General features: G+C 50.8%; 1 protein-coding gene across 2 annotated transcripts; it reads left to right on the forward strand.

Annotated features, from left to right (window-relative positions):
* Positions 1–1221: 1221 nt before the first annotated feature.
* Batf2 (basic leucine zipper ATF-like transcription factor 2) lies at positions 1222–7463 on the forward strand. Of its 2 annotated transcripts, none has more exons than XM_026396559.2 (3): positions 1222–1319; positions 2641–2745; positions 5646–7463. In XM_026396559.2, exons 1-3 carry the CDS (start codon positions 1281–1283, stop codon positions 6324–6326), a joined length of 825 nt encoding a protein of 274 aa, XP_026252344.2. In that variant the 5' UTR covers positions 1222–1280; the 3' UTR covers positions 6327–7463. The 2 variants fall into 2 exon arrangements, with proteins under 2 accessions (XP_026252344.2, XP_026252345.2); XM_026396560.2 differs by having other exon boundaries at positions 5649–7463.
* The last annotated feature ends 14901 nt before the right edge of the window (positions 7464–22364 follow it).

The following is a 22364-nucleotide window of genomic DNA, read 5'->3' on the forward strand; positions in this document are numbered from 1 at the left end:
TTGTTGCCAGACCATAGAACCCTCCATGCTGGGTGCTGGTTCAGCACAGGGGTGGCTTGGCTCCTGTGTCCCCTCGATCAGATGTCCTATCCAAGCACGGCTTTCTCAGAGAGACACCACCATGCAGGTTTGCTTGGGGTTTGCTAGGTCTTCTAAAGAGGTTTTTATTAGGAAACATTTCAAATATTGTCCAAAATGTAGATGATACCACTTACAACTGTGCTCCCACTACACAAGCAATTACTGAAGTCCCTTTATCCTCTTCTGTCCACCCACCTGTCTCCGGCCACCACTCTCTGGATTTTGTTCCTCATTCTGGTGCTCATTTTATATTTCATCACCTCTTTACATATCCATATTATTAAACCTTATGGAAATGTCATCGTCTTGTTCTGATCTTGTGGCAGTTTGCTATTTTCACACAACTGGATGCTTTGGACTGTTAGGCCTGGTGATAAACACAGTTTCGAATCTCCCAGGGTTTCATAAATGCAAAGGTCGAGGTCTCACTCTCGGCACCAGGCCTGGGTTCAGGCAACTCACCTGTCTTAACTCATCTCATCACAACAAAATCGTTATCCTCGATTTACAGATTTGCAAACATAGCTTGGAAGCTGGGCTTCTAGTCCCTAGGTCTGATCTATGGAAACAGTAACATCCATTTTTATTTAAGGCCCATTGCTTGATTTTACAGACCCACCTGGACTCTATCTCAGAGGATCGGGGGAGTCATATTCTCCCCCATAGTTCCTACATTGAGCCTGGGAATTTGTACCATCCAACTCACACCCTTTACAGATGAAGAAACTGAGGCTCAGAGAGGGTGACTCAGATTCTCACAATTGCACTGCTCTGCTGTGGGCTGTGAACCTGTGCCCCAGGGAGCACAGGGACTGTCCCCAGCCCCATGTGAACCTGGGGCCCCACTGGCTTCTTCCCTGGCTCTGTTCCTGGCAGCCCGCCCTCCCTCCCCAGAACACCCTCCCTACACCTGGCCTTCAATCTCCCAGTCTCCACCCTCCATAGTCCTTCTCCCAGAAAAGGGGCCCAACCGGAAGCCAGAGCATGTCAGGAACTTCCAGCCACGTGAGCAGTCCTGAGCCAGGGATTCTGAGCAGCCGGTGGCTTTAGGAGAAACTGAAACTGGGCTTTCTGGGGGCGGAGTGGTCACTAGGGATTTAAAGAGCTGCCACTTCCTTGGGTCCCCAGAGGGCACCGGGAGGTCACAGCTGCTGAGGGACATCCAGGATCTGTGTGAGCCTCGCTCCCCTGCCTCAGCCATGCACCTCTGTGGAAGAGAAGTGCTGCTGACGGGGCCCGTGAGTACGGGGCTGCAGGGGTGGGGGGTGACGGGGAGTGGACTTGAGGGTCTCAGGGCCCAGGCAGTGGGGCATGAGGGGGGATGTTCTAGTGCCAGCTCTGTGCTCCTGGGCTGTGTGACCTCTGGCAGGCTCCACTCAACCCCTCTCTGAGTCTGAATTTCCTCCCCTGAACCATCGGGGGACAGTTCCCAAGTTGCAGATGCAGCCTCGGGGTTAGAACTTGGACTTCCCACGGGCTCTCTCCAGACCCCCCTCTTCTCCCGTGGTCCCTCCAGTCTCTGTCTTCCCATGACCCCTGCAGCCATGGGTCCCCTCACAGGTCTCCCTCTTCTCTCACTGGGTCCTTCCCCGGGCTCCAGTCTCTGAAATGAGGGTGCTGTGGCCGTGAAGGCACCAGAGGCTGTGGCCTGGGCAGAGCTGGAGCCAGGAAGGACTGAGGATCCAGAATCCTTGGCCAAGGAGGCCAGGGTCTTGCCTGAGGTCCTTACCCACAAAACACCCCGAAGACTGATGGGGGCCTGTGGGGCTGGGAGGTCTTCCACAGTCTCCGGGCCTCGTCTTTCCAGAGCTCTGGGCCATTGGAGTGAACATTCACCTAAGTTCCAAGGTGCCCAGGTTGGGGAGGGTCGCTGCTGACAACCTTGGAGCCCATTGGTCTGGCAAAAGGGACTCTCCATTCATTCGTCCCAGACGGTTGCTCAGCTAGAACATGGGGGCAGGGGTGGTTCCTGTTTTGTTCACCACTGTGTCCCCCTGGCTATGTGACCGGCCGACACACAGTAGAGAAGGAATAGATTTTTGTGGAGTGAGTGGATATCAGCTTTGGATGTGAGCAGGACAGACAGAGGGCCCCGCCCTCAGGGAGCACTGCAGGGAGCACTCAGGGAGCAGAGCTGACCTCTCCCAGCTCTGGCTCTGAGCTGCCTGCCCTGTGGGTTTCTCTCCACGCCTCATAGTGGCCTCTGAAGAAGGTACCATAATGTCACTCCTGCACAGAGGTGACCGGGCTCAGAGAAGTGAGTGACCAGCCCAGAGAGACATGGCTCGTGAGAATGTGCCATTCGAAGCCAGTTCTGTCCAGGTTTCAATCCCAGGCTCCTCAGCTTCCCTACTTGTCCTCGCCCCCACATATTCTATGAGCAGGGCCCATGAGGTGTGCGAGGCCTGCAGAGGAGTATGGGTGCTGAAGGAGCAAGAGGGGCTTCTAGGAGGACAGGTCAAGTCCCCAAGGGAACAACTTGGCTTGGCAAATGGCTGGCCAGAGCAGAGGGCAAGAGCCCTGCTGGAATCCCTGAGCCCTGTGTCCCATGCCCAGCAGGACCCACCAGATTGTCAGAAGCAGCTGAAGAAGAAACAGAAAAACCGGGTGGCCGCCCAGCGCAGCCGGCAGAAGCACACAGACAAGGCAGACGCCCTGCACCAGGTGGGGACACCCTCCATCTTAGACAACTTTCTGTTACTATAAGTGAATACCACACACCAGATAATTCATAAAGAAAAGATGTTTGTGCTGGGCACGGTGGTGCACACTGGTGATCCCAGCAATTTGGGAGGCTGTAGCGGGAAGATTGCAAGTTTAAGGCCACCATAGCTACTTAGTGAAACCTGTCTCAAGGTTAAAAAAAAGAAAGAAGAAAGGAAGGAAGCAAGAAGGACTGCTGATATAGCTCAGTGGGAGAGTGTCTCTGGGTTCAATCTCCAGTAGTACAATTAAAAAAAAAAAAAAAGAGGTTGGTTTAGGGACATCGAAGAGCATGATGCCAGTTTGTGTGGAGAGCCTTCCTGCTGGTCACAAGTGGCATGTCGGGGCACATCACAGAGCAAGATGGAGCAGAGACAGCTCACTTTTATAGCAAATCCACTTTCACCATAACCAAATAACCCACTAATGGATTAACCCATCCTCAGCAGTGGCCCTCGGTTCCACATCCCAAATACATGACTTGTCTCCCTCCTCGGCACCCTAAGGGCAGGGAACCATTCCTTTCCCTGCTACTCGCCCATCACCTAGAACAGGGTATAGCTCAGCCTGCGGAGCAGGTGAGAGGCCCTGGGATCAAGTCACCATCCGGCAAATGATAAGGCAGTGTGGGGACACATGGGCAGGGCAGCGCATCCATCTGCTGGGGCTGCATACACTGCAGGCTTAACCCGCAGAGATTTATTTTCTAAAGTCTAAGATCAAGGTACGTGTTAGTTTTCTCTGTGCTGAGGGCTCTCTTCCTGCCAGGGTACTTGGGGGTGCTGTGGTCTTTTTCCACGGATGTGAGAGGAGAGTCATCTCTCTCCCTTCCTCTTTTGGTGGCGCTGGGGCTCAAACCCAGGGCCTCACGCATGCCAGGGGAACTCTACCACAGGGCCACATCCCCAGTCCTCCTTCCTCTTCTTATAAGGCTACCAATCCTGTAAGATCCCTTATGACCTCATTTACTCTAAATTACCTCCTAAAAGCCCTATTTCTTTCTTTTTTTCTGTTGGTACTGGGGATTGAACCCAGGGGCACTTAACCACTGAGCCACATCCTCAACCCTTTTTTTGTATTTTATTGAGAGTCAGGGTCTCACCGAGTTGCTTAGGGCCTCGCTGGGTACTAAGGCTGCCTTTGAACTGGTGATCCTCCTGTTTCAGGCTCCCAAGCTGCTGGGATTACAGGCATGCAGTACCATGCCTGGCTCTAAAGTCCTATCTCTAAACACAGTCACATGGGTATTGTGACCTCATCCTAATTTCAGAGGGACACTATTGTGAGTGGCCTTGGGGACATAAAGAGGCAATGAAGGGTGATCTAGACTTGAGGGCTCCATAGAAGCTTTCCAAGTGGGTGAAGGTCAGAACATGCACCAGGGGCAGGTGGAGCACTGGCTGGGGTGGGGGGGTGTCCCCTGCAGACTGCGCGCAGCAGGGAGCACCACGGGAAACTGTGCGTCCTCTCTCTGCTCCTTGTGGAGACTGCTACGGTGTGTCTTCCCTGCACCCCAGGCCCTGGAGGGCAGATATGAGCCCCAGACAAAAGCCCCTCTCCCACCTCCAGGAGCTTCTATTCTCACAGAGGCCAGAGTACAAGTACCTGGTCCATAAAGCGTTGGAGATGTTAGGTGGTGATAAGTCTGAAGGGGGAAAATAGAACGGAAAAGGGAAGGGAGAGGCAGGCGTGATGGAGATTAACTAGGGAGATCCCCTGAGTAGTGACATTTGAACAGGCTGAAGGTGGCAAACAAATAAATGAACGAGTGGCTCAGTTCCTGGAGGTCAGGTGGAGGTTTGGAGAGTTTAGGTGACCTGGTGATGTGTTCTGGAAGTGTCCATTCCACCCATGGAAACCACCACTGGTGGTGTTGAGGTCCTTAGGAACTCTGGAGACCATGGCCTAAGGCACGTTTTTATGCAAAACATCCTTACAACTTCTCCTTTTCAAGTGTCCCCAAAAGGGGACTGAAGGAAACTGTTCATCTCACTTGGCCTATAAGGTGAAAATAAAATTCTTTCCACGTTTCTGACATCGCTGTCATCACAGATGGCCATTTAGAAGTGGAAGTGGAAGTGGACGATTGTCCCAGCAGATTCTCAGAACCCGGTGTCTGGAAGAACAGAACCTTTTGAAGGCTGATTCAGAGATGTCCAGCAGAGCACACCTGTGCTGTCCACCTGGAAAACTGAACCCCAAATCCCACGGTGCCTCAGTTGGCAAGCTCTGGGCCCCGGCTCCCCGGGGAGGTGGAGGTGGAGGCCTGGAGGTGACATGAAGTCACCTGAGTTGTCTAGGACAGAATGACTTGGAAGGTGCCACTTGAAAGCCACGTTGGGACTCACACAGGGTGTGGCGCAGAGGAGTGTCCAGGCAGAGGAGACAGGAAACATGTCGAGGAAATAAATTCCAGCTGAGGGACAGGAGGAGAAGGAGCAGGAGACAAGGCAGGACAGATGGCGCTGGAGGTTTGAGCGGGGGCTGCCAGGCTGGCGTCCAGGGCCAACACGGGGAGTTTGGAACCTGGGAATCTTGGGCCTTTGGAGGGTTTTGGCCTCCAGTTAATGACAGTGCCTTCTTGGGGCCAAGAGAATTGGGTGGTTGGGGGCACACCAAGGAGGAAGCCATTGGAGATCCAGGTAAGTGGGTGCAGCTCAGGGGACTCGCAGTGGGCAGAGAGCGGGGCAGCTCTGTGCTCTGCCAGGGTACAGGTTGGGGGCGTGGTAGAGGGCTGGCTCTAGCCTGGATATGCAGAAGGTGGCAGCTTCCTCTGGCATGAGGAGCCTGGAGGGGAACGGGGCTCACGCCGGCCCCGCTGCAGGCTGACGTCCCCTCCTGGCCCACCGCTTCTCCCCCAGCAGTACGAGACCCTGGAGAAACACAACCACACCCTGCGGAAGGAGATCCAGGCCCTGCAGGCTGAGTTAGGGTGGTGGACTCGCACTCTACAGCTGCATGAATGTGTGTGCCGCCTGGACTGTGCCTCCCGCCCAGCACTGGAGCCTGCTGGCTGCTGGGCTTGTCCCCAGCAGCCCCTGGGACAAACCACTGCCCGTGGGCAACATGGCTGCCTGAAGCAGAAGGGCCTGATGCAGACTCCAGTCTCCTCTTCCCCAGCTCAGCAACTTTCTCCAGGTCCACACTCTCAGGATTCCCCTGGCCTTCTCCCACCCCTTCTGCCTTTGCTGTCCTTTGGCCCTGCCATGGGGACGGCACCACCTGCCCAACTGTCCCTCAGGCCTGACCTGTCTGCCCCACCCGCTGGCTCTGGCCCGTTGGAGACTTCCTCTAAGCTCGGTGCCCTCCTGCCCAGCCCTCCAGCCCGGCCGGCCCCTCCACAGCCCCTGGGGCCGGAGCACCCCATCAGGGGGCGACTGGAGTCCTCTCCCCACAACCCTTCAGCTGCTCCAGGGCCTGCGTGTCTGCAGAGGAGGGAGCCTGTTCTCTCAGCCCCAGACTGGCAAGGGCCTGCAGGGGGGCCCGGCTCTCAGCCCCTCCTGGCCTTCCCCCTCCTCTCCTCTGCCCAAGTCCACTTCTAACCTGCTCCCAGGAATGGAGCTGCCTCCTCCTTAGGCCCAGGAAGCAGCCTTAGCAACCAGGTGCCTCCTTTGCTGCTGGAAGGTTTCCTTGTTGGTGGACCAGCTGGGCCAGGATTTCCCTGGGGAAAAGGAAGCCATCGCTGAGAGCCTACCGCTGCCGCAGCCCCTGCCACCACCAGTATGTCATTCCAACCTCCCAGTCACCTATGAAACAGAGACTACCATTCCACTGTTCCAAACAAGGAAACAGAGACTCAGAGAAGTCAAGCGACATGTTGAACATTACACAGCCTGTCTTAATTTGTTATTTTTATTTTTATTGTTATTTTATTTTTATTAGTTTCTCACGCAGCCTTTCTTAGACTTGAAACACTCTCATTTGCTGTCCTGGTAAGATCCCGGACCAGGGCCCACGGGTCTGAAGTCCTGAGAACTGAGGGCTGGTATAAGGAGGTTCACTGCTGGGAGCCGAGAGGGCTCTCCCCTCTGCTGTCCAGCTGCCCTGGCTGGGGACAATCCAGAGTTCACAGTGGGCGAGGAGAAGCCCAGAAGCCCAGGAGAAGACGCTTGCGTCATCCCAGGAGTCTTTCCAGTGCCGAGAAACCACTGTGAGCTGGAGCCGGTGGAGGCCTGGAGCGGCCCCTCTGGGACTTCCAGAGGCTGGTACCCACAGCCATTCTGAGGCCTGGGGGAGACTCTGCAGAGCCAGCTCTCCTGGCTAATCCCAGGTAGCTCCCCGCCTCCCCTTCCCCAAGGCCTGGCCGCTGGACCTCAGTGATCCATCCATCTTCTGCCCCAAGTGCAGGAAGAGAGACTGAGGGAAGTCCCGGGGCCGGTGCTGCACTCGAACCGAGCAGCAGTGGGGCTGGTGTCTTCTCTGGCAGCTCCAGGACCCTGCGCACCCCCAGGCCTGGTTACCCTCAGACCCCCTGAAGCAGCTTCCTCCTGGCTCTTGGGAAGGGGCTGATGGCAGCACAGAGCAGGAGCCTGAGACCAGGCTCAGCTGGAGTATCTGAGAGGGCAATCAGATTAGGTGAGAGGGGGTGTCCCTGGCGCTCCAGGACAAGCACTCGGAGATGACTCTTCACCCAGACTCTCACACATGTAGCTGAGACACTATGTCAGGATTTAACACACTCCCAGGTGCTGGGCACAAGTCTTGGCACATATGATGGCAAATAAATTCAAAAGTGTTTCCCCACTCCTTTTTTGCTTAGGCTAGTTGTTTAAAGCTCTGGGTGTGGTCTATGCTGCGGAAATTAAAAGGTCCTTTGGAAGAAGAAGGAATGGTCTAGAATCTTAGAGGTGGGAAATCCCCCATCAACCCCCTAATCTGATCTTCCTCTCATACTACAGGTGAGGAAACAGGCCCAGAGATGAGATGGACTTGCTCAAGTGCATTGGTGTTTCTGAGCAGGCAGGACCAATAGGGTGTGCATATACGTGTGTGTGTGTGTGTGTGTGTGTGTGTGTATGTATTTATGTACATATAAACACACATATCCATAGTGGGGGGAGTAGTTTAAGATATTCAAAATCTGCAGGGTGGGCTGGTAGGCTGGAGACACAAGAAAGAACTGGTGTTGCAGTTCAGGTTCAAGGGCTTCTGCTGCAGAATTCACTCGTTTGGGAAGATCAGCCTTTTTTGTTCTATTTAGACCTTCGACTGATTGATTGAGGCCCACCCACCTCCATGGAGGGCCGTCTGCTTTACTCATAATAATGTCATTCTCATCCAAAAATATACTCAGCAGAAATACATAGAGTAATGTTTGAGCACCTGTCTCGGTACCATGACTCAGCCAAGATGATGTAAAATTAACTACCACACCAGGATCATGTAGCAAAGGCAGGTGTCAGGGTGATGGAGGGCAGCTGAGCTGGAGTTAGCAGAGTGGGTTCAGGGAGAATTAGAGGGCAGGAGGGAAGCCAAGATGCTGTTGATTGGAGGTGGGCTTACATCTGGGACAAGAGTTGGCATTATGCACTGTGGACCAGAACTTGATGGGGTGAGGGTACCGCAGCCTGGCTGGTGTCTAAATACCCTGAGATGATGGGCACTGTGCTGTGTTTTAAATGGTGCCTATAATAACTCTGTGAAGAAAATGGGACTATCATCCCTGCAGTTCAGAAAGGGAAACTAAGGCCCAGGAGAGTTAAATAACAAGCCCAGGAACACACAGTAGGAAAAGGTATAGATTTGGTTCAATGATCAGAAGCATTTAGCCACAGACCTCCCATGATTTTTATTTATTTTTTTGTACTGGGGATTGAACCCAGGGGTGCTTAAACACTGAGCCTCATCCCCAGCCCTTTGTATTTTTTATTTAGAGACAGGGTCTTGCTGAGTTGTTTAGGACCTTCCTATGTTGCTGAGGCTGGCTTTGAATTTTCGATCCTCCTGCCTCAGCCTCTTGAGTCTCTGGGATTACAGGTGTGCACCACCACGCAGGGTCTTCTGTGTACTTTTATTGCAGATCCTCAACAGAGGGGCCGGCACATGCTCATGGATATCGCCCAAGGGGGCAAAACTCTACTGTAAGCCCAAAACACAAAGGAGGGGAGTGCTTTAGTTAATGTTGGTCTGCTCATCGGGGCAGCAGTGAAGAGCTTGCTCAGAATAAAGAACGCTTGGGAGATTATTTAATGAGATGAGAAAATGCAACATATTAAGCAGGAAAAATAGAACATAGGAATAGAACTGTCACTATCGTTTGATGTTATGCTCCCTCCCAAACATAAACAGAATAAAAGGAGTGGGAGGAGATGTTGTAGATTTTTGAGAGCGATAAGTGCTGTATCTGTGAATCCCCAAATTTGTAAACAGTGAGCAGGAGCGCAGGAGCCGCGAGGCTGAATATATCCTACCACTCTATATCTGGGCCTGTTGGTGTCTGTTGGTGTCTGTTGCTGCAGAACAAATTACTCCCAAACCTAGTGGCTGGCATAAGCAACATTCATTATGGCACAGTTTCTGTGGGTTGGGAGTCTGGCCATGACATAGGCTGTGCTACTGTACTGGCCCAGGGTCTCACAGGGGGCTGCAGCCAAGGTTGGCCAGGTACAGTCACCCCAAGGCTCCACGTGGGAAAGGTCTGCTTCTGAGCTGCCCGTGTGGTTCTGCAGACCCTAGAAGACCTATGTTGTGGTTTGGATGTGAGATGTCCCCCCAGAAGCTCACGTGTGAGACAATGCGAGAAGGGTTAGAGGAGAAATGACTGGGTTGTGAGAGCCTTAACCCAATCAGTGAACCAATCATCTGATGGGATTAATTGAGTGGGGACTGGAGGCAGGTGGGGTGTGGCTAGAGGAGGTGGGGCATGGGGCGTGGCTTGGGTACCTGTTTGTATTTGGCCAGTGGAGTCTTTCTGCTTCCTGATCATCATGTGAGCCAGCCGCTTCTCTGCCACACTCTTCCATGATGAAGACGTCCTGCCTCACCTTAAGTCCCGAAGAATGGAGCCTGCCTCTCCTTCTCTACCGTTGCTCTGGTTGGGCCGTTTAGTCACAGCAGCAAAAAAGCTGACAAAACAGCCCACTTCCTAGTATGTCTTTTATTGACGATGACAGGTTGTTGGCTAGAGAAATCCGTACCCCACCAGCTTGGCGTCTTTGTAGAAGAGCTCAACCTGACGGCTGCTTTCCCTCCAAGAAAGAGTGAGGAAAGATGGGCAGTAGGAGGAAGATGGAAGGCACAGTCTTTTTTAAATTTATTTACTTTTATTTTACTTCTTTTTGTTTTTCATTGCTAAGGATGGAGCCCAGGGCCGGGTGCATGCAGAGGCCTTATCTTAGCCACATTTCTAGCCCAAGGTCGTCCCGAGCTGGGCCTGATGGCCCATGCCTGTAATCCCAGCAGCTCTGGAGGCTGAGGCAGGATCCTAAGTTCAAAGCCAGCCTCAGCAACTTAGCAAGGCCCTAAGCAACTCAAAATTAAATGTAAAAAAGGGCTGGGGATGTGGCTCAGTGGTGAAGGGCCCCTGGGTTCACTCTGGTACCAAAAAAAGAAAAAGAAAAAAAAAAAAAGGTCATCCTATCATTTTTGCCATATTCTATTCATTAGAGGTAAGTCTCAGGTTCAGGTCACACTCAAGGGAAGGGGATTCCACCAGGGAGTGTATAAAAACCTGGAGTCAGGCTCAGTGGCCGAAGGTCCTGGAAGCTGCCTGTAATGCTGGGGAAGAAGCAGCCCCCCCCTCCCCGATCCCTACCTTTTCCTTCCATCACCGGCACTAGGAGAGGACTTTCTCTGGAGAGGTTCTTTTTCAGAAGGTAACAGTTTGGATCCCTTTCAACAGTGCCAAGGCTCCCAGCAGTGAGCAGCTGTGGGGTTTTAGGCTGCAGCAAGGCACCTCGCTGGACAGTGCAGGTGTTCCCTCCCCAGAACACCCTTTAAAGTGATGCGTGGACGGTCAGCACTGAAATGTCCGGCATTTGCAGGCCAAGGGTATCAGTTCTAGGGATCAGACCGACAGTCACTTTATCGCTGAGCCCTTTCTATTTTATTTGGAGACAGGGCCTCACTAAGTTGCCCAGGCTGGCCTTGAGCTTGCGATCCTCCTGCCTCAGCTGCCTGAGTCACTGAGATTACAGGCGTGCATTACCGCTCCAGGTTCCGAGAGTCTCTACTGAGGAATAGTTGACATAGAAAGAAATACACATTTTTTTTTTTTAAGAGAGAGTGAGAGAGGAGAGAGAGAGAGAGAATTTTTAATATTTATTTTTTAGTTCTCGGCGGACACAACATCTTTGTTTGTATGTGGTGCTGAGGATCGAACCCGGGCCGCACGCATGCCAGGCGAGCGCGCTACCGCTGAGCCACATCCCCAGCCCTGAAATACACATTTTTAATGGGCTCAATCTGAAGAATTTGGACCTATGCCAACTATGACATCACAACCCCAATCAGGGGAACAGACATATCCAACATCTCCCAGTGCTTCCCGTGTCCTTTTGTGTGTGTGGTAAGGACACTTTATAAGAGATCCATACCGATTGTTAATGCTAGGTGCTGTGTGGTACAGCAGATCTCTAGATCTTATTCATCTTGCTTAACTGGGACTTTACACCCATTGAACTTCTCCCCCTTCCCGCTTCCCGAAGCCCCTGCCAAGTGCTATTGTAATCTCTGCTTCTACGAGTTTGACCGTTCCGTCAACAGCAGCAGTTATACTCAGTGGTTGCCCCTTAAGATCACAGCACCTGGCAACATGACTGTCTTAGTTTGTGAAAACACTGAGGGTCACACAGTAACAAAATTGCCTCACAATGTGTTCCTCAGAAGGTGTCCCCATCTTTAGGTGACACATGGCCGTATTCCCAGAAGTGGATCTTTATGTCTCGAAAAGCAGTCACTCGTTGGAGGACTAAAGTTTAAACCCACTGGAACTCTAAGCTGTTTCTTTTTCTGCCATTTACCTTAGTAATGGGTTTAATGGTGGCTTCCCAAAAGATATGTCTGTCCATCTAGTACCCGTGGGTGTGACCTTATTTGGAAAAAGGATCTTTGCAGATATAATCAAGAGTGTCAAGAAGTCATCCTGGATATCCTGGTGGACCTTAAATCCGACGTCCATTAAGAGGGGGTCAGCCATAAGAGGAGGAGAGGACCAGGCAGAGAGGGACGCAGAGGTCAGGGATGTAGTCCCAAGCGAGGAGCACCTGGAGCCACCAAAGTCGGGGAGAGGGAAGGAAGGTTCTTCCTCGGGGGCTTTTTCCTAGCCCTGCCAACCCCTGGATTTCAGACTCCTGACCCCCTACTGAATACCTACTGAGCACTTAGTGGATACTCAACTAAGTTTGGAGAGGACTGGGAGGTGGCTCAGTGGCTCTGCTGAGCGCTTGCTATTAGAACATAAAGGCAGGAAGGCTGCCAGGATTGACTGGTTGAAGGAGCTGCTTTTCTGGAGAATTCGGGGAAGGGGAGGCATCATGCAGGCTAAGACCTGAACGATCAGAGGGTGCCAGCCGCGCCCAGATCTAGGGTAAGAACATCCCGGGCAGAGGACCCGGCATGGGCAGAGCCTGTGGGTTTGGAAAAAGCTAGGTGCGTTTGAGGAATAGAAAAGAGGCCGATGTGGCCAGAACTCAAGTCAACGAGGAGAAGGAGAAAGATGAAGTTGGGCACGGGCCAAGAAAATCACGGAAGCCATGGGATGAACCCCAAATCACTCCTACACGAATGGACAGCCACTGGAGGACTTTAAGCAGTTACACTAATTTTTTCAACTCATTTGAAAAATATTTCTTTATACTTCCTCTGCCAAGTACCGTCCTAGGCATTTGGGGTTAGGGAAGAGATCAGACCCCTGAAACTGCCTGCGCTGTGGACCTTACGTTTTGGTGGAGAAGTGACAGGGTAAGATGGGAAAAGAGGAATCGAGTGTTGCAGGGTGAGGACGTTGCGATTTAAGTAGGTGCCCAGCAGGTTCGGCAGGAAGATGACATCTGGGCAAGGACTTTAAGGAGGCAAGTGCATGGACCATGGGAAGACAAGGGAGAGTCACCAGGCAGAGGGACAGCCAGTGCAGGGGAGGAGGGGGGAGCCTATGGAGCCAGCAGGCGGGGCAGCCAGGGGAGGGCGGTGGGAGATGGAGCCAGGGAGGCAGGGAGAACCACAGGCCACCACAAAGGTTTTGCTTTTTTTTTTTTCCTCCACAAAGCAGGGAGCCTGACATTTTATTGTATTTATTTATTTATTATATTTATTTTTTAGTTTTAGGTGGACACAATATCTTTATTTTATTTTTATGTGGTGCTGAGGATCGAACCCAGTGCCTCGCGCATGCCAGACGAGCGCGCTACCACTTGAGCCACATCCCCAGCCCAGAGCCTGACATTTTAAAAAGATCAAAATTTTCAGGGGTGAGAGTAGAGGCGGAGGTGATAAGAAGAGGTCAGACTCGAGGCGTGTGTTATAGGCAGAGCTGATGGGATGTGCTTGTGCAATGCATGTGGGGAAAGGGAGGGAGAAAAGATGACCCTGAGATTTGGGGTGTAAACAACTGGTTGGAGCTGCCCAGGACCAGGAGGAGGAACAGTTTGGGGTTTGTGTAGAGGGGAGATCAGGAGCCCTGTTTTGTTCCTGTTAAATTTGAGATGCTTACTTGACATCTAACTAGATTAAAAAAATAATCTGGTGTCATAATCCCAGCTACTTGGGAGGCTAAGGCAGGAGGCTTGTAAATTTGAGGCCAGCCTCAGCAACTTAGCAAGACCCTGTGTCAAAATGAAAAATTTAAAGGGCTGGGCATATATATAGCTCAGTGGTAAAGCAGCCCTGGTTGGTTCCCTAGTACCAAAAGCAAACAAACAAAAAAAAAAATTGCAACTATTTGGAACAATATGAACCAACCTCACAAACATCATGTCCGACTGTAGAGGCTAGACACAAAAGAGACAATGACTTGCATGATCCACTTATATAGAATTCAAAATAGAAAACAAACAAAACACACTAATCTGTGGTACCAAGACCAGCCACAGTTGACAGTCTCTGGCAAGGTACAGGGGGCGCCCTCTACGTGAATGTGTTCACTGTTTGAAAATTCCTTGAGCATTGATGACCTATGGTCTCTTCTGCTGTGTCTGAATCACGTCAGTAAAGGGGCTGCGTGCCAGGTGTATGACCCGTCCCTGGCATGTAGTAAGTGTTCAATAAATGTTAGCTCTTAAGAATGAATGGACGGAGAGGGGAGAAGGGGTGGGGTTGTGACTCAGCCATAGAGCACTCGCCTAGCAATGTGAAGCCCTGGGTTTGATCCTCAGCACCACATAAAAATCAATAAAATAAAGGAATTTTATCCACCTACAACTAAAAGGAAAAAAAAATTAAAAAAAAAAAGAATAAAACTAGGGGAATCTCTTCCAAGTGGAATCTATTAACAATCAGAGTTGTGGACAGATCAGAGCCTGTGCTCAGAGGTGGCTGAAGGGAGAGGAAGAGGTTTCAGGTCTCCTACAGGGGACAGAGGCAGGAAGGAATCTGAAACCTTTCCTCTTGGATCAGTGGTTCAGTGCCTTGGAGACTGTTCCTTTGGGAATGTGAGTGTCTCTGCGTGCATTCATGTGGAATTTCATTCCATTTGAAAGGGTCCACAGTCCCTTGCTTTTCTAAGTCAGCGAATGCTACATCTCCCTAGAGACGCTTGCCCTGGATAAGTGCAGGTAGCAGCTGGCCCAGGTCCTGGCAGGCTCTTGCCCCTGTCTGTCTTGGGCTCCTGTTTATCTGATGATGGGGCGCAAAGCCGAGATCTTCTCTTGGTCATGCCCAGACCTCTGAATTGAACTGGGGGTGGGCCTGGACCAAGGTTCCTGGAGGATTTCTGGGTCCGCCTGAACCTTGGTCCGAGTGAGTTCTCTAAGGAGCACTCTTCTGAATGGGTCTCCCAGGTGGGAAGGCGGTTTTCCTTCCTAGGGTTCTGGCCACCATCTGCAGCAGTCAGCTCCCGTGGCTAAACCAGGTACAAAAGCCTCCGAGGTCTGGGCTGAGCCTGGAGGGGTTTGGAGCCCTTGAGCAACACTCCCCCAGTCTTTCTCTAAGCTACGCCTCACACCCCAGCAGTCACCAGGTTTCCCAGCCTTACTATGACCCGGACACCAACACATACAGAGAGAATGAACGGGCCAACTGAGTGACAGTCTCCACCCCTGGGAGACCCCTCTGCCCCCAGGGCTGTCTCCAAGCTGGGTCACCTCGATTCCCCGAGGCCCTGCCAGGCCAGCCTCTGGCCTACCAGCTTCCCGAGCTGAGGGCTGTTGCCTGGCAGTAATTGGCCTGGGAAGCCCAAGGGGAGGCAGTGGGGGATGGAGAGAGGGGAGCCCCAGGTGCTGCAGGAAGTGGAGCTGTTGATGAAGTGGCTCCTTCAGCCCTGGAGACAGGGAGCCCCGGCTCTTAAAGGAGACACACGTGACCTGTCTGACTCTCCCCGGGGGAGATCACGGATCTGCAGACGTGGGCCCAAGTGCTGGTGACTGACAGGGACCCTTGATGCAGCCCTGCAGCCCTGCAGCCCCGCTTCACAGCACAGATTCATCTTGTCTGGGCGGCTCTCAAGCTGAACTGTTCAGCAGGAGGGAAGCCAGTTATGGGGATCCCTCCTGGGATTCCCTGAAAGAAGGGGACCCCGAGAAAGTAACTCCAAAGCTACAGTCAAAGGGACCAGTTAATACAAAAGAAATCCCCCGAACGGTCAGAGGATCAGATGGTTGTGACAAACCACAGCAATGAGGGCCCATCGACAGTCCCCATCCAGGACTTGGCTCCGAGAAGCACCTAATCTGTAATCACAGTCTTGCATCAAAAATAGTCACCCAGGGGCTGGGGATGTAGCTCAGTTGGTAGAGTGCTTCCCTTGCTTGCATAACCCTGGGTTCAATCCCCAGCACCACACGCACACACACACACACACACACACACACACACACACACATACACACACACAGTCACCCAAAGGTGATCCTAGTGCCCCCAGCAGCAGCAGCTCCTGGGAACTTACCTGTTCAACAGGACATTTTCAATGGCCCTACTACCCGTCATCTCCTGAGTCAGAAACTTGGGGGCTGAATCCAGCAAGCCACAGCCCTTTAGATGATTTGTTTGTTTTGGTGCCAGGGATTGAACTCAGGGGTAGGTGCTTTGCCACTGAGCCACACCCCTGGTCCTATTTGTTATTTTGAGACAGGGCCTCACTAAATGGTCCAGTATGGCCTTGAACTTGCAATCCTCCTGCCTTAGCCTCCTGAGCTGATGGAATTACAGGCATCACAGGCAACATTATAGCCCCCAGCGACTTTTAGGGGCACCCTCAAGTTTGAGAACTACTGGGATGATCCAACAGGACTCCAGAGCTGGGTTACCCTATAAATGTCATATACTGTCATACACTGCATATTCATTTATATTCATCAAACATTTATCAGCACCTTCTATGTGCCAGACACCCTGGCAAGCAACACAAGAAGCCCAGAGAAGGACAAAATATAGCGCCCCCTGTAGGCAGACTGATCAGTGAGTTCAAGGCAAGGCAGAGAAAGCCCTGGGAACATGGAGCACAAGCTTCTTCAGGATGTAGCCCCAGCCTCCCTCATGAGCCTCATTTCCTGCAACTCCACAGCTTCAATCTTTTTTTTTTTTTTTTTTGTGGTGCTGGGATGGAACTCAGGGCCTCTCCCACCGAGCCACACCCTCAGCCCTCAGCCCTTCCTCCTTACAGTGGTGCAACTGCACTTCTTGTGGACACACAGATGCAGCCGACTCATGCCGTCCCTTCGTCTGGACTACCCTCCCTGTGCCTCCTGCCCATCTCAGGACCCAGTGCAGGCATCGTCTCCTCCAGGGAGCCCTGGTGACTCCTGGCTGGCTGGTATCATCCTTGAGGTCCCCTAAGGCCTGGAGCACAGGTGTCTCTGTGCCCTTATGCACTGAATTTTCAAATCTGCTTAAGGGCTAGGGCGGAGCTCAGTGGGAGAGCCCTTGTCTAGATGTGCCAGGTCCTGTTCTGATCCCCACTACTGCAAAAACAAGCGAACAAAAAGTTGAGCCAGGCACTCAGGATAGAGTCCAGGAATTCAAGACCAGCTTGAGACCCTGTCTCAGTAAAAGAAGATAAAAAATAGCTGGGATCTGGGGTAGATGCATCTCAGTTAATTGGGAGACTGAGGCAGAAGGATCACAAGTTCAAAGCCAGCCTCAGCAACTCAGTGAGACCCTGCCTCAAAAATAAAATAAGGGCTGGGGATGTGGCTCAAGCGGTAGCGCTCTCGCCTGGCATGCGCGGGGCGCTGGGTTCGATCCTCAGCACCACATAAAATAAAGATGTTGTGTCCAGGGCTGGGGATGTGGATCAAGCGGTAGCGTGTTCACCTGGCATGCGTGCGGCCTGGATTGGATCCTCAGCACCACATACAAACAAAGATGTTGTGTCCGCCGAGAACTAAAAAATAAATATTAAAAAAAAAAAGATGTTGTGTCCACCAAAAACTAAAAAATAAATATTAAAAACAACACTCTCTCAATAAATAAATAAATAAATAAATAAATAAAATGGAAGGAAGGATGTTAAATAGGAGGGAGTGGGCAGCAAAAATGGAGAAGCTACTGGAAGGTGGCACCTTGTGTAGGCAGAGGACCAAATGCTTTCCTCCAAATGAAACCTGAAACAGAGGAGGCCGTGCCCCTTCAGCAGCCTCTTGCCCCTGATTGCTGGCTCTCCAGATCTGCCATGTGTGCCTTTGATTGAGTTGTCATCTTCTGAGTTGCCGTTAAAATACTCCAGTAGGTCAGGCTAAGTCAGAATCTCTTCAAGTCTCTTCAGTAGTGTAAGTTGTTTCCAAGTCAGGGTACCCGTTTATTAATTTTTAGGAATCCCAAGAGCATGGGAACAGGTGCTCAACCTCATGAGTCTTTAGGGAAGTGCAAATGAAATCTACCCCTGGATACCATTACACAGCTACTAGAACTGCGGAAAAAAAAAATTAATGGAAAAATATCAAGTGCTTCCCAGGACACAGAGCGATGGAAACTCTCACACTCTGCTGGTGGCAACCCAAAATGGTACAGCTGCTCAGGAAAACAGCTTGATGGTTTCCTATAAAGTTAAAAATACACTTGCCATCTAATCCAGGGTCCCATATCTAGGCTCTTACTCTAGAAGTATGAAGACAGAAGTCCACACAACAACCTGCATGTGCCTTTTGTGTGTGTGTCACTGGGGTAAACGCAGGGGGCTTTACCACTGAGCTACATCCTCAGCCCTTTTATGTATTTATTTATTTATTTATTTTGAATACAGGGTCTCACTAAGTTGCTGAGGTTGGCCTCACATTTGCGATCCTCCTGCCCCAGCCTCCTGAGCCTCCAGGATTACAAGTATGCGCTCCCATGCTTATCTGTAAGTGCACATGGAGAGAAGCTCTATTCAAAATTGCCAAAACTAGAAAACAACCTAAATGTCCATAAATATGCAAATAGACAACCAAATGGTGACTAGCCATATAACAGATACCACTTGCAACAAAAAGGACTGGATTATTGCTATATCCAGGTTGCCAGGGGATAGGGGTACAGTAACTGCACTTCTTGTAGATACACAGATGCAGCAGGACTGGACTATCCTTCCTGGGCCTCCTGCCCATCTCCTGATTGCAGATGGACAGCTTGAGGGAATTCACGGGAGGAACTATTCTCTATTTTTACCTATCCTTGAATAGGATGTGCTAAAAATGTTTGGCATGCGTTAAAAATCATAGAATTATATATTGAAAAGAGTGTCTTTTTCTGAATGTCACTGTGTCCGTGCGCTGCTGGGGATTCAACTCAAGGCCTCATGCATGCTAAACCTGTGTTCTGGGACATCCTCACCCTATTTCTGTATGTAAACTTCAAAAACTTTCTTAGTAGTTTATAGAAAAAAGAATCCCTAGGGACAAGGCAAATCTACCCCAGGATAACATTACACAGCTACTAGAACTGCGGAAAAAAAAAATCAATGGAAAATATCAAGTGCTTCCCTAGGGACAAGGACCCCAGAAGTGGGGGCCCCTCCCCATGTCTTATCTGTGGTCGCCAGTGTCTGTCCCACCTCTACCTCTTAAGCAGGGTCAGCCAGACCTAATACCCTTTCTGAGTTGCCCACAAATCAAGTTCTATGTCTGGCTGATGCCCCAGGCAGTATCAGAGGACAGATCACACCACCAATCTCCCCATGGACTCTGACCTCAATGTCATCTTCATGACGGCAGGTGACTCTGTCTTGTTCACCATGGTCTCCCCAGGGCCTAGAACAGTGCTTGGTAAGTAATAGTTATTCAATAAATATTGGGTTGATTGAATAAATATTGGTTATTCCTTTAACTCTCTGGCTCCAAACTGCAGAATCTATTCTCTTAAATATTTACTCCAGCCCTTCCCTTCTCTAATAATCTCCCTTGCTCTTACTCCCTACCTGGTACTCCCACCTGAAATTCCTGCTCAGGTATTGCCCTGGCCACTCTCTGGCCCAAGGATCTCCTGTTGTTTCAGTGAGAATTTCTCCCTCTAGTGGCATCCTGTTACTGCCCCTCAGCCAGAGCCCCACGAAGCAGCCATGGCTTCATGACAAATGGCGGTGGGCCACATGGACTGAAAAGCCACCTGGGTTCACAGGGGCAGCCCTCATCCCTGGACTGCAGCGAGTAATGGTTGGTGTCTGCCAGGAGGTGCTTTGGTTCAATCTTATTCTAAGTGTCGATGTGTTTCTTTTATGTCACTTGAGACCACATCGTTGTAGATGACAGAAAGTAGGATTGGTTATTTGGGGTTGTAATAATGCCCTCTGGTCAGAATCCCCAGTCTATTTATTTCCCTCCAGGCTGGTGGGAAATAAAAGTGCAGGTCTAAGTGCAGGTCACTTCCTGCCAGGGGCCACTTCTCCTCAGAGTCACACACATCACACAGGTGGCCATTTAAGAATCACCATCTTTCCCTTCATCATCTGAGGCCCAAGTAGCATCCAGGTAGGCGGATTGTGAGACGCAGGCTCCCCCGTCCACATCTAAAGAATGAACTTAGAGATGAAGGTACAGAGAAAACGAGGCTTTTAATGATGGTCTTGCAAGATCCGTGCCTGGGTGAGTACGCACAGCCGGAGCAGTGACAATCAGCGTTTTATTCCCTAGTGTGCAAGGTCCCTCAATTGCTAAGTACTATGGGGGTCTTTACTGTCTCCTATTGGATTATTTAAAGAAATGTACCTTCAGGTGTTGAAAGGACACTTGTATAGTCCACACAAAGTCCAAAGACCACACCACACACCAGAAACTCACACAAGAGACTTATTGTCAGTTGCACAAGGCAAACCGACAAGGCTGGCCCTCCAAGGAGAACAGCAGCATGTGGGCACTCACGGGGCAGCTTTATAGCCCGCAAGAGGAATTTCATAAGCTGCTTAGGAGCTGCGTCATAAGCTGGGGTGGGGCTGATCATTTAGCGGGCACATGTTCTTATGGGAAATTAAGCAGCTTTGCCTCAGAATCCAAACTTTGGAGCCTCTAGATACAATGGCTCCCGACCTAAAATGGCGAATCTGAGGCCAATATCGATCTGATGCCAATAGTTGTCCCCACCTCCCTTTGTTCTCTTGTGGTTGGGAAAGCCTTCTAGGAGTGAGTGCATCTTGGCACATACTCACTCTGTTTCTGCTGGTCAGGCCAGACCCTTACCCCTCACCTCCTGTTTGTCAAGGGGTGGTGACTCTTCCATACTCTGGTGTTAACTACTTGTAACTTTCCAATCTGGTCTCCCTTCCTGCTGCTTTCATTTCTCTTCTTTAAAAAAAAATTATTTTTAGTTGTAGTTGCACATAATACCTTTATTTTATTTATATGTAGCGCTGAGGATCAAACCCAGGGCTTCGCACTTGCTAGGCAAGCACTCTACCACTGAGCCACAACCCCAGCCCCTTCCTGCTGCTTTTCTTACATCCCAAATAATTTTACATTTAAAACTAAATACTGTATTCAGAAGCCTGAGTCCTTCACCCACCCAAAAAGGGTCCTTCTTCTAGTTCCCAGGATGATGACTACAAGTGACACACACCCAACAGCGGCTGGGAGATTGTCCTGTGCTGAGACCCAAGTCCTATTGACTTCGGCAACTTTTACTCTGTGCCAGGCAAGGTCACACCCAGGAGCTGCCCCTGGCCACAACTGCATTAGCCTCAGTGCACACAGTGTACATCACTTTTCAGGGAGTTGCTATGGCGAGGGGGCAAAATTGCGAAGTATGCAGTCGAAGGGAGAAATAAAGAATTCTACACGCTTCTGCCCCTTTCAATGCTTTATTCACTCAAATTACTCAATACCATTTCACTCTATAGGTTCTTAATCAAGAAAACGACAATCCTTAATGCTGGGCACTGCAATAGATAGACATAATCAATTCACAGCAAATAATTCTAGATTAATTCTAAGCACTGCAAACACACTTAATCATGACAGGCTCATGACAGACATTTCCTCTGCAGGCTAAGTTCAAAAGTCTTAAGCCTTAGGCTTTGTGTCCAGCAGATGCACACTCACTCAGACCACGGTGACCAGGTCCAGAACCAAGGCAGGCTTTTCCTGCATGGAGTGGACGACCCAACCGACCAGTAGAGGAGAGGGCCACAGGGAGAAGGCGTGGCTCTCACCAAGGTCCAGAGGAGGCGGTAGGGTTGGAGAGCAGTGAGGATCACACAGAGGGTCAGGAAACAATGACAAGTAATGGGATGTCAGTCCAGGTCCTCATTAGGCTCTCCAGCTAGACTGCATCCTTGTTTCGGCTGGCTGAATCCCTAATCATTAGCTCTATTATTTATATTAAATTTGGGGGCTTTTCACCCTCCCTTCTAATACTTATCAGCTACCACAGGATTTCTCCATGATATCATTTACCTTGGGGTTCAAAACATCTAGTCTGGTGATCTCCACCCTTATCTTCTCACCTTTTCCTCTTATCAGGCGAGGACAGCCTGCCAGGGGCAGGACCATTTGTGGTCAAAACAACAAAAAAAAAAGATATACAACATTTACTACCTGGGAATGGGAGTAGGACTTTATAAAGTGGTAGGGGGAGGCAGTCCACGAAGAGGAAACCGCACGGGCTTATATATGTGGCTGCAGAGATCACCCAAGTGCACAGGTCCGTCATCACCAAGCCTGCACACCCAGCGGACGTGGGAGCGGAATTACTTGGTAAGTCACAACACAGTCAGAACTTATCAATAGGAAGTGGAAGGGAAAGTTCCTTGGTCTTTGTAATCACACAAACTGTGTTCAAGTCCTTGTGCTCCCATTTCTGGGTGTCCTTCAAATTGGGGCATTAAGTTCTGCCTTAGAGCACGATGGTGAGGATTAAAAGACAACAGGCACAGGCGGTGACTTGCACAATGCATTGCACACAGGAGCTCCCCACCCCACCCCCTGCAGCCACTTCTACGACAGGGACCTAGCAGGCAAGGTAGCTGGGGTGACGGCGCATGCCAGTTTGCAAGTTCAACGCCAGCCTTGGCAATTTAGTGT

The sequence above is a fragment of the Urocitellus parryii genome, chromosome 4, assembly GCF_045843805.1.
Source record: "Urocitellus parryii isolate mUroPar1 chromosome 4, mUroPar1.hap1, whole genome shotgun sequence".
Lineage (NCBI taxonomy): Eukaryota > Metazoa > Chordata > Mammalia > Rodentia > Sciuridae > Urocitellus > Urocitellus parryii.